We start from the raw sequence: 12531 nt of genomic DNA on the forward strand, positions 1-12531 counted from the left end.
CTCCTCTTCCTATAATGACACAGAATTAAATAAACTTAAATAAAAGTCACACCAAGTTGCAACATAAATGTGACATGACTTCTTAAAAATGTGATAACCACATGACCTACAAGCCTGTATTCTGGTTCTCCGTTTGTGTTCTATGCCTTAACTTAAAATGTTACTTCTGAATACGCAAAACAGTCGCAAAGTATTCAGACCTTTCACATTTTCGTTAGTCTTCTATTGGTCCATCACTTACCTTAACAGTACTTGAATGTGCTGGACACTTTACATACAGCAGAAATAAAATAAATAACTTTACATTTTCTATATTTGATTATACCAGTGTGTACCTGAAACTTCTCTTATGGAAATCAGACTCATTTATACACGCCTATACCTAAACACATTGGATTTAAACAAGACAGACGATTGAAGCCAGTTATTTCTATAAGATATCTTCTGAAAAATAACCTAAATCTTTCTTCATTCCGAATGAAGAATGTTAATGATGAATAGTATCTAAAAATGTGCTGCTGTAATTTGCAGCTACCAAAAGGACTTGAGGTCATACCTTTGATATTATTGATGAATCTCTCTGCAAATGATGGCTTGTCTCCACCTGACAGAATATGTGAGATTGCATCTTCAACAGGCTTTATTCGGGCCTTCCTTTTGGACGTCATTGCTCTGTGAAAATATTTTTATAGCATTTAACAGCTGTGCAGCATGAGAAAACAGATTGCTCATTAACTAATTCTGTAATTTAAAGAATATCATAAACAAGGTTTATGATATTTGCTGAACTGTAACTTAGCACATAATTATTACTGCAATGAAGTTAGTTTTAAGTTGGATATTCGAGAGACATTCGCTCCTTCGCTCTAACATTTCAGGTGCACCCGTATTGCAGGCTTTACAGTGAACACACGGAGCAGAGCAGACGGCTACAGCGTGTACCGTACTGTGTCTACAGTTACTGAGCTAAAATGCTGATATTTACCAATTCAAAATAATTTTTAAAAATTAGAGATTTAAGAGGAAAAAAAAAACAAAAAACAAAAAAACGGGGTGTAACTCATGCAGCCAGTGGAGTACTATCATCCCACAGTGATTTTGAGTCTATTGGTCACATGACCTGGGAGCTATTGAGCTAAAATGCTAATATTTACATATAAAAAATTAATAAAAATTATAAACAGATGTTAAATGTACAAAGAAAAGGTGTATCTCGTGCAGCCAGTGGAGTACTATCATCCCACACTGATTTTGAGTCAATTGGTCACATGACCTGGGAGCTATTGAGCTAAAATGCTAATATTTACATATAAAAAATTAATAAAAATTATAAACAGATGTTAAATGTACAAAGAAAAGGTGTATCTCGTGCAGCCATTGGAGTACTATCATCCCACACTGATTTTGAGTCAATTGGTCACATGACCTGGGAGCTATTGAGCTAAAATGCTAATATTTACATAGCCTATAAAAAATTAATAAAAATTATAAACAGGTGTAAAACGTAAGTAAATATTAGCACTGGCTCACACAGATCATTAACCCCTGACTAATAACATCGGTTAGCTTAACTCTTTCTCAACACGAGTTACATTTGGGGGTGTAACCCGGACCCCAGAAAGCTTACCTGACCTTTCCCTGACCAGGCCTGAGCCTCGGACCACCGTTAGCTTACCTGACAAGGCCCGGGCCTCGGACCACGGGTAGCGACCCTGGCCCGTGCCTACCGCGAGGCATATAACGTAGACCGAACAGTTAAGTTTGTTTTACAATGATTTATCTGGCCGTATGTGACATTTTTGACTACTATAACATGACGTTACGTGTACACCCCCTTAAAGCCTGCGTTGAACACTGTTAGCACTGAGTTGTAAGTCACCTGGACGTTCGGTCTTAGCAAAACAGTTTCTACCGTATATCAGCTTCCATAAAGTAAGTACGAGATTTCCGTTGAAAGCGGCAACAACACATTTATCAAATACCTTATCAGACATCTGTAAACGTAACACAGCACAGCAACTCCTCACTTCGTCTATCCCAATTGTCTCTTCGTCTCCTAGCTCGGTCGTTTTATGAATATTCGCCGGGTTAATTAGCCATGTGTACAACCGGATATGCGTCATCGACCGGATGATACGTCCTGCTGAAAGCGCTAGCGTCTCCAAAGCTAATGGTTAGCAGCTAACTAGCAAACAAGTTAATTTAAAGGTAAAATAAAAATTAGCAATTTTAGCAGCTAATATGAGCATCAAATGGCGCAGTTTATAGTAATAGGAATGTTGTAATTGTAATTGAATGTTGTGTTTCTTGTAGTCCCACAAAACTCTTTATAGTCAAAAAATGTTAATTAAAAACAAAACTGAAAATAAACTTACCTTAATTTAAACTTACCTTAATAATTTGAGGTACTATTCAGTAGTTACAGCATCGAGGTGTTGTCGTTCCAGCATTAGCTCTCAAACAAATCCCGTAAAATCCCGCGAGACTATGACGCTTAATGTTCAAGGCGTCTCATTGGCTAATATCACACACACTTCAGGAAGTGTGTGTGGGGCTGCAGTGGCATCAAATAACCTCTAGGGGACCAGTGAGCACACACACTTCACACACAGATTTCCAGTTTTTGTCACCTTGTGGGCCAAGTGAGAAAAACGCATGAGGAGCATCAGGAAGGCTCCTGAGCCACTTTAAAGCACTAAAACGGTCTGGGGCCCAGCAAAATGGCCCCACAAGAATTCATGGCCCCATACCGTTGGTGGGCTACAGGTGGTATGGCCCCACCAAGTAATAAATACGAGAGCACACACACACACACACACACACACACACACGCACACACAGGATTACAGTAGAGTGCTAATGGCAGGATTGTTCAGATGTTAAATCCCTGTGATGTTTTAGTGTGAAACAATCAGCGGTACAACAGAGCCATGACTCATCCCATAACTGGAATCAGAGATGTCAAGTAATGGATTCATTCTTCAAAAACAGTCTGCATGGATTTGTCACAGCTTGACTTCCACAATTACTGCGGGTGTCGTAGAATCCAGACGCCACATGATGTCGGCAACAGCTTGGTTCAGACTGAGTAGGCATTGCTGCTGATGGAAACGTCTGCATTACACAGCCTGTGTTCACTCCTTTTTAAAATAATCTATTGAGTCTCCTACTAAAGTGAAGTTCCCACTGGTGTCAAAGATCTAACTCAAGCCAGAACTGGCTTTGAAGGCACCACAGTATAAGATCAATATGGTGTTCATCAAGTATTCTTTTCATGAAAACAGATACAGTGGAAGATGAACAAGCACAATATGATGGTATAGATAACACACCACAACAGTGTACCTTTCACCACAAAGGAGCAGAAGTAACCTATGACCTTAGCAGAGGAAGGCTGGATGAGGAGCTGTGGGAGAATAGGAGTAAACAAGGGAGGTGATGGGGGGCTGCCTTGCTTCTATTTGGAGCTTTGAGTCACTATCCAGTTCATCGACTGGACCTCTCCTCGCCAGCCAATCACATGAGAGCAAGCTAGGACCTGAAGCCACTTTTAGCCCACAATCAACACCCTGCAGATGCTGTCACAGTTGAGCACAGCACACATACAGTAGACATGGGATAAAATACGCTGATGCTGTTTTGACCTGTGCTATATTGGTGATGTGCTGCAGGTACACGATGAAAATGTGAGCATTTGTTTTTTCTTGTTTGGCCCTCAACACTTCCTGCCTCTGGGAAGATATGTGAGAACGTACTGTAACACCAAGCAAAAGTTATGAATTGAACAATGTTTTTTTTTTAATGCCCTGGTTTTTGTTTTTTTGCAGAGAAAACCTCCCTGCACATTCCTAACGGAGTTGCTCATAACTCCTGCAGAGGACTATCAGGTTGTTGACAGCAGGACTATCCAGGGGTATAGATGACTGTTTGCTGTTGCCATCTTCAAAATCTCTCTGAGCATTGGTGTGTGACAGGTGTGCGAAATCTTTGAGTTGGCAGTAACAACCGTCTGTCAACAAACTGACTGCGCAATAAAGTCCTCATTTTTAAACTTTAATCTCCAGCTTTACATCTACCTCTTACAGCCTCTTCAAATCGATCAGAATCTCGTCCGAATAAATGTTGTAGGAGACACAGCTGGATACACTAACAATGCTTCAGCTGCAGACAGAAGATTGTTCTCTGCTGGATATTAAACTGCCACAACGCTTCCCTGGGAGCTATTGCCAGCTCTCCCTAATGAAAACAATCACACAAAGCGGAGAGAAACACTTGGTGTGACATATAGAAAGTAATTCTCCCTTTTGTGTTGTCTTGAAATTGTTAATTTTCTTCTACAGTCACTACAACATAACATGTACTCAGTTTGATGATTTTTTTCTTTCAGGAGTGAGGTTTCATTTTGTACCCTGGAAAGCCAGAGATGATTGTGCATTAATCTCAATCCACCAATCTCCATTACAAAACTCCTAAATGTAGATAATTGGTTACAGTGTTAATGTGTTATTCCAACTGTGCAGGATTCTGCATTAGGTGAAAGTGAAGCAAATAGATACACACTTATGAGTATGGTTCATCATACACAAGCTAAATGTATCTTGGAGAGTGTCTGACCTCCATGTATGCATGCAAATGTAGCCAGTGTGATTTGTATATTTGCAAAGAATCATTGTATGTGCAATTTTAAATCTGCTGTGACTGGACTGGCTTAGATTTAGATGTCCTGTGTAACTGTAGCCTTTGAAAGAGGCGAGACAAAAGGGGGTTGAAATGAATTTAAGAAATGTAAAGTGCATACAATGCATCGGCTGAACATCCATCAGGTGGACACAATAGAATACGACACAGTACAGCTGACATGCAATAAAATCTGTGCTATGATATTGAGTTTTGGTGGAGAGGTGCTGGTTCAACTGTGGAAATTTTTGAAGCTGCTTATGTTGATGGTGTTGCATTAAATGACACTGTATTGCAAGACGTGCCTGATATATTCCACCATGAACAAAAAGGGGGAAACATCTTAGACTATATTGCAATCTTTGAACTACGCTGTCAAGCCTCCTCCTGTTCAGCCTCAAGCTGAATGTTGTACGCTTCACAAAGGTAGTGTTTATTCTATTCCCACTCTATACTACATTGTGAGAGCTTGTTTTAATTTTTTTTTTACCCCAGTGCATGCAACAGGTCTTGCACTCCCCTAAAAAGCTGTTGAATTACAATTTTTTTAATTTGCTTGTGATGGATGAATTTACAATTTTTGCCTCCTCATATTTTAACTGCTGTCATACAAACGCTGTATATCATTATTAAGTTAAAGTTCACAAAACATTTTAGCAATATCTGTGAGGACTATATGGATTTCATCTAAATCCAACATGAGGACATCAAGCATGTGGTCTAAGACAGCGGTCAGTGTGACAAACTGCAGTTATCCATAATCAGACAGAATAAGGCCTCATCGATGGACGCGAGGAGAACAAGAGGAAGGAGAGGTGAAGGACATTTTAGGAAAGGAAAGATTCAAACAGTCTGCATTTGGAGCACAGGTGGGCAATCAGACAGCAGCATATTGCCAGGTGGCTTCATCCTCCCTGGGCTGACATGACAAGTCATTTCTGAAGCTGCTGGTTTCACCCTGGGGAGCTGGCATCCAGGTTAGCCAGGAGCAGAGCACAACAGATGCTTTGACGGAGAGAGGAAGGATGTGAAACGCTGCATGGATCAAAATCTGACCCAGACGGAAAATCTAAGTTTTTACACAACACCCTCAGACGCTATAGGCACCTTTTCCGAGGAGCTAAAAGGAATGATTTTCAGCTGAGTGAACCGAAATGACGTTGAGATTTTGACCAATGGAAAAAGAAAATGAGAGGAGAATCATTCTGTGTGAAGCCATTTCTTCTCCATTCAGCACTCTTCAGATGTAGAGAGAGAAAATACACTTCTTTACGTCAATTCGAATAAATCAAAGCAATAATAACTTACATTCTCTCTTGTTAACATGCTATTCTTTTTGTAATTACCACAATAAACCCAAGATCTGAATTAAATCTCTTTGGAAATTTCCAAGCATGTCATTTCAGTTTCTGAAATCGAAATTACTCTGGCGCAGGGCGTGGCGAGGAATTATTCATGGCAGAAAAATAGACCTTAATTAAGGGGAAATCTTTAATTACAGAATGAATTTATTCCAATTAACAAGATACACAGCATGTTGGGCTCTCTCCACCGCCCCAGCAGACACTCATACAGTTATCAGCAGGAAATCCAGAGAAATACACTCATCAGTAATATTGCATATTGTATGCAAAAACACATACAACATACAGTACATGTTAAACATTAACTTCTCCATCGCATTAGCAATATGAGAGGGTATTTACAAGCAGCAACTACGAAGACTTTGCCACTGAAGTGACAAAAGATGCTGCTTTACAAACGGTGCTTCAACTACAACAGTGCTTGACTGAATACTTTATAAACAAAGAGGTTTAAAACGCTCTATACCTCTTGGAGATGAGTCTTTTTTTTATTGGCATTAAAAAGCCTCAAGAAATAAGGTGAAGCCTCGGTCACCAGCAGAGCTTAGTTACCTCCAGCATGGTGGTGGTCTCTGAGGTTTTTTTTTTAAGTACCAGTGTGAAAACAGGGGCAGCTGGTCATCGCATTGTCTCCCATCTGCCTCCAGCAGACTTCAGATCTGATTCAAATCACAATATAAAGGTCCTCGTCAGTCAGTAGGCTCCAACAATTACTGCCTCCGTTTCTTTGGACGGTCTCCTGTCAGTCACTAAAAAGTTAATCATCCCCTCTGACTTTATGAGAAGGTTGCAACCCAAGAAAAATATGCCAAAGACCACCGTGAGGGACAAAACGCACATGACGGCTATCTGGACCACCCTCATGATGAAGAGGCTCCTCTCATCCGGAGCGGCGGCCACAAAGCCGTTATCAGTCACCACGGATGAAAAGTTGCAGCAGAGGAACTCCTCTGTCTTGTTGAGCAGTCCGCCCTCCGTTTGGTTGAAACCGGTGTTATTCATTTCCACTTTAAAAAAAAAATGAAAAAATCAAACTTTTAATGCGAGAGATGCGAGAGGCAGAGAGGGGAAAGACACGCCTGGCTCGACCCCCACAGAGATTATCATCAAGTGGAAAGTGAAGACGGTGAATTGAAGAAGTTCCGTCAGATCAGACCGCGCTCTTCTGGAGTTTAACACGCTGCTTCGGCATCGCATTACTGGAGGTTTCATGTGTTCAGTCGCCAGTTTCAGAGCGGAATGAATCTCCACCAACCCGCGATTAAATAGCCAGACGCTACCTGCCTGTGTTCGACCGCTGAGCGCCAGAACGAAGCTGCAAGAGCGCCACCATACGACCGGTCTGCACGCGCGCCATAAAGGTCCATGTGCATCATTACGCACGCACATGGTACATCATGTTCTGCGCGTGTCTGATGCGTGTGTGTATGCAGCCTGCTGTGTGAATGCATAACCTCTGTACATGCACATTGATTTACCAGTGTTGACATAATGGAGCCCGGAACAAGAGGAATCCTGCAATATGTCTGATCTTTGGGAATTGAAGTATTTGCGGTTTCAAGTTGATTATCAATTATCGATGAGCTTTTAAAAGGGTAAATTGTTTTAATTGCAATTTGTATGTGCTGTGGACAGCACTGACTGGAAAAACCTAAAAGTTCAACAGGTTCAATCTATCTATTGATCCCCTTTGTAGCTAGTTACCTCTTTGGAAACACACACACACACACACACACACACACACACACACACACACACACACACACACACACACACACACAAAGCCTGTCTGTAATTTATAAAGTCAGTTGCCTGTACAGTCAGCAGTAAATTTCTTAAACATTTTGCATTTTTACTTCTCAAAACAAGGATGGATACTTATTTCATGCAGCCCTTTGCAAACTGGTGATGTTCAAGGGAGTTTTTATTTCTTTTGTGAACACTTTATCAATCGATAAACTCGTCTTGGAAAGGCCCAAGAGTTACTTTCACATTCACGACGGCTCAGTTCTTTTCAGTAAGTCGTGACAGTGAGTCAGCTTGAACAATACAGGATCCTGAAACCGAAGCAGCTAAACAGAATTCAACCTTGGCAGTAATTTTCTTACTGTTAAGTGTGAAAAATGTTCTCAGTGAAAAAGAGCCTACTGACTAAGGCCCATGGAAGCGCTGCACATCACAAAAAACTAAACAACAGGCAGAGGTTGAAGACATTCTTCAGATGTTGGTGGCAAACATGTCATAAGAAGACCCCAACATGATGTCCTCCACATATAAAAACAAGTGCGAGTGCAAGATCAGCACTCAGATGTTTTTTCTTCTCCAAACAGCTGCTCAAAGCCATAACTTGAAGTCTTACATCCCTCTGGAACAAAAAGGAACCAGGACATGCACTGACATCTAGTGGATGTTTTGAATTTTGGTGCAGCCGCAGTATTTGTTATCCATACAATTATAAATTGAAGTCATTTATTTATTTATCTCGCAGCGCACCTACTACAGAATATTCATCAGCTTTTGTATTACAGTCAAGCTCAATGAAATAACAATAAAAGCGTCATGTAAAAAAAAAAGCAGTTTACAGTCTGTTACAGCGCTCCGTTCACAGCACATCAGATCATGAATTGCTGAATGGGAATTGAATGAAGGGCTTAGACTTGATCCACATCAATGCCCGGAGGCCAAGCCAGCGCTTAAGCCCTCTCACTGGTGGCAGCAGATGGCAGCATTGTTCAGCATGATTCACCTAAGGCCTCTCCTAAAATAGCTGTGATCCAGACAACAGTGTCAATCCGCCAATTTAAATTAACTGGTCCGTAGACAAACACACACACACACACACACACACACACACACACACACACACACACACACACACACACACACACACACAGAGACATCAAAGTGTATCTGCTTAATATTTAAGTGTGTTTATTCAGCCAGTGTCTGGCTGTACATTACTTAACTGTTTCTAGTTTTACCATCATGATGCCTAACCCCCCTCGGAAGTCTTCACACTGTCATTTTTGATGCCCATTAGTCATGCAGGCTTTTCTTGAGATGACAGAGGGGGTCAGAATGTGGTGCTATTACTGTATTATAGTTGATTTCAGCCTAAAATTAGATACATCTGGAAGACATTGAGATACATATAAATTCCTAAATGAATCTGATCCACTACAATTAAAATCACGAAAACTCAAAGCAAAAGTAAACATTTTGGAAAGCAAGAAGCTGAAATATAAATTGCAAGTTCACTTCAAAGGGAGTTTTGATGCCCGAAAAGAAGAAGAAGAAGAAGAAGAAGAAGAAGAAGAAGAAGAAGAAGAAGAAGAAGCAATGACAAGAAGGAGAAGAAGCAATGACAAAAAGCTTACGCAAAATGAAATGAAACAGACATTAGTTCAGATGTGTTACAGTAACATCGCAGCACTGATGACCGTGTTTTGCCCGTGGTGATGGTGCGCGCGCCTACATATCCCAGGCGCACATGATGCTCCACTTTCAAGAGGATTTGTTGAGCGACGTCGCCTTTAGCCAATCAGAGGGGAGTATCGAGGCATTGGCAGTTCGGTCTGAGCTGATGTTAGATTGTGCTTAACGTTATCTCGCCTGTCCCCTCTTACCGTCATAATATTCAGACGGAGAACAGGTGCGTGCCAACACGTATGTCGCCTTGACCGCATCGGCGTTCGAACGAATGGGGGAAATTCATGGAGACTGTCCGTGTGCACCGGTTTACTGCGGCTCAGCTGAGGGGAAATCATATCAAGGAGTCCAGACAGGTACCATGAGAGAGGCACTACCGGACGGACAGTATCACAGGGGATCGTGGACTGTTGTGTACTGAGATGGACTGTGTAACTTAGGTGTCACGTCGAGACATTGCGCGTTTACGGGAGCGTTTTATCCAGTTTCACGTGAGCCGCCGGTGCTGCTGCATACCGGGTCATGTTGTCTGCGTTCAACACGTTGCCTGAGAGCGACGCTGGAACAGGTCACTGGTTCACTCCATCCATAATTTAGGTAAGCCGAGTATCCTCGGAGTACGCTGCGTGCACACCTTGAATTTGGTGAGCGCTGCGCGGTCTTATTCCTTCATGCACCATGTCAGTGCATGTAATGATGCGAATGATGATGCTGATCATTTGATGTTGCATTAAATCACGATTATCACATTTGTTGGCCCTTAACTGCTTGTTGTCACTGTTTTTTCCCATCTCACTCACAGCCCACAATGAATAGAATGAAGTCAATATATAATGTGCATGCATGTGATGGGCAGTCTGTGTGTGTGTGTGTGTGTGTGTGTGTGTGTGTGTGTGTGTGCGTGCACACCTTTAAAACCAGCAGTGAGGAGTGCAATCTTTTTGTGTTGTTTGGGTTATAAAAGAAGCTGCAGGCATTGACCTAATGGGCTTATTGTAGGATCAGCTCTATAATCACCTCCTGTTCCTGGTAGGGCTGAGTATAGATTGGTATTTTTCAATACTGGTCCCAATGCTAATATGATGCCGAAACAACTATATATAAAATATGTGTGTGTGTGTGTGTGTGTGTGTGTGTGTGTGTCAGTATATATGTGTGTCTGCCTTGACAGAATTCAACACTTGATGCCACAGACACAATTTGTTGTGGACTCAGAGAATATTGGTGTTCGATGCACAGAATTATAACAGAGATGCAGCTGTCTGTCTGCAAGATAGCTGGTTTGAATCCATGCCCCTGACAGCATGTGAATGCACCCATGAGCAAGGCACTTCAATCCCAGTCAGTCCCTTATTTGTCAACAGCAGAGGACTGGCAGGATCTGATCACTTTTTCTTCATATTGCTGTCACGGTTCCAGTGTTGTGGATCTGACTAGAAGCTCTGCTGTTAAATGAATGAATGAGGAATATGGAAATTAGCTCATAGCACTGCACCAGACATTTCACAACAAAGAGTTTTGCTAACAGCACCATCAACTGTCACTTCAGGAGGCGGTTAATAATGCCTGGTGGTTTACACTTGTCTAAAAAGGACTTGGATAAAGTGGCTTGTAAAGACTGGAGGGACCTGTTTCTAGCACTCTGTACAGCAGACAAGAAATCATCCGTGCAGATGGTTATGTTAATTGATTCAGGCTTCTCCGGACGACACTCCAGCAAGCTGCCGGTTGCGCGGTTGGGGGTACCAAACCCAAACATGTCCCTGCCACTGACGCACCAAAGCAGATGGTTTGAGATGCAAACAGATAGAATCATCACCGATCTGTTTATGATGTGAGTGGAGGTGATATGCTGTGCTTGGAGTTTTACTGAGACTGTTTTCTTGTTTACGCTCATTATCTGGAAGTCTGCATCTACTCAGTTAGAAGTCAGTGAATGTGTTTGAATTGTGTCTGTCTGAGATCATCCACTGCGCTGCAATCTCTGGAGCTCCTGATGCAGCTGGACAGAGGCTGCCTTGTTTTTGAATGAGATAAGAATTAGCCCTGGGCAGCAGTGTCAGACCCTGTGATGGACATTTAGACAGGGAGCGGAGAGGACAATGTGTGCGTGTGGGCGTGTGTGTGTGTGTGTGTGTTGGGTGCAAAATCATTACCATGCTGCGAGTGAAAGATAAGGAAATCTGTTGGTTACCCCACAGGAGATACTGCAGGCGTTTTCTGCTAGTTGTAAAAGTAAAGGGTGTAATAAGTTATTAGACATACATGCATCTGCAGTCAATCATATGCACAAACTAGGGCTGAACGACATGCAAAAAAATCATATTGTTATTATTTTGACAGAGATTGTAACTTTATTAAAAGATAGCAGCGCCTGCAGTTTTTTTTTTTATAATATTTCGATTCATTTTTACGAGCCATGAAGGTTTTACTATGTGATGTATATTACAGCCTATGTTTCTGTTCTGAATGTCTAAAAGGCCACTGGGTATTTGTGCGTTTGATTCTCGATGCTTGAAAGCATTTTTTTCATCATCCTACTTCCATTCTGATTATACTTTCATAAGCCTTTCAGTCAACAAAAAAAAACAACTATAATTTCAGTCAAGCAGGAATCCTGTTTGACAGAAAATGATGTTGTTTTTCATCAGAAATATTGTGCGGCGTACATCCCATGCCAATGAGAGATCTAACCTCCACAAATTGCCTGTGGTATGAAAGCTTCCCAGATGGTCTTAGTGTAGGAAGTGGGAGAAGTCTGTAAAGGGGAAATTAGCATTCATTCATCCTTTCAAATGGAGAAATGTGGAGGGTCTGGGGTCAGTCCAACGCGGGTAGTCGGGTGTGACCCTCTGCCTCGTAACGGTCTGTGCTCGACTGAAGGCAGTGACACCCGTTAAACCCTGTTTTCAAAAGGCAGCAAACATAAGAAAGCTCTATTAAAGAAAAGAAACCTGGAGTGGACCTCACTCGCCTGTCCTGGCTTGCATATATGTACTGTTGTTTTTAAACCGTGAACCCATTACACACATGCAGAGCACTGGCAAGTTTATTTTTCGGC

At 41.7% G+C, this 12531-nt stretch overlaps 2 protein-coding genes across 5 annotated transcripts in view; one reads left to right on the plus strand and one right to left on the minus strand.

The window, feature by feature from the left end:
- Positions 1–6165: 6165 nt before the first annotated feature.
- On the minus strand, positions 6166–7286 carry rprma (reprimo, TP53 dependent G2 arrest mediator candidate a). Its single transcript, XM_076747168.1, has one exon. The coding sequence runs from the start codon at positions 7041–7043 to the stop codon at positions 6735–6737; it is 309 nt and encodes a 102-aa protein (XP_076603283.1). The 5' UTR covers positions 7044–7286; the 3' UTR covers positions 6166–6734.
- A 2294-nt stretch (positions 7287–9580) lies between these two features.
- The window catches only part of galnt13 (polypeptide N-acetylgalactosaminyltransferase 13), a 37450-nt gene continuing 34499 nt past the window's right edge, over positions 9581–12531 (plus strand). For 3 of the 4 annotated variants that reach the window (XM_076747699.1, XM_076747698.1, XM_076747700.1), the window contains exon 1: positions 9635–10067. The gene's annotated coding sequence lies outside the window, so the exon portion shown is untranslated. Of the gene's footprint in view, positions 10068–12531 lie in introns of all 4 variants that reach the window. The other variant, XM_076747701.1, reaches the window with a different exon arrangement.

This window comes from Chaetodon auriga, chromosome 13, assembly GCF_051107435.1.
Source record: "Chaetodon auriga isolate fChaAug3 chromosome 13, fChaAug3.hap1, whole genome shotgun sequence".
Lineage (NCBI taxonomy): Eukaryota > Metazoa > Chordata > Actinopteri > Chaetodontiformes > Chaetodontidae > Chaetodon > Chaetodon auriga.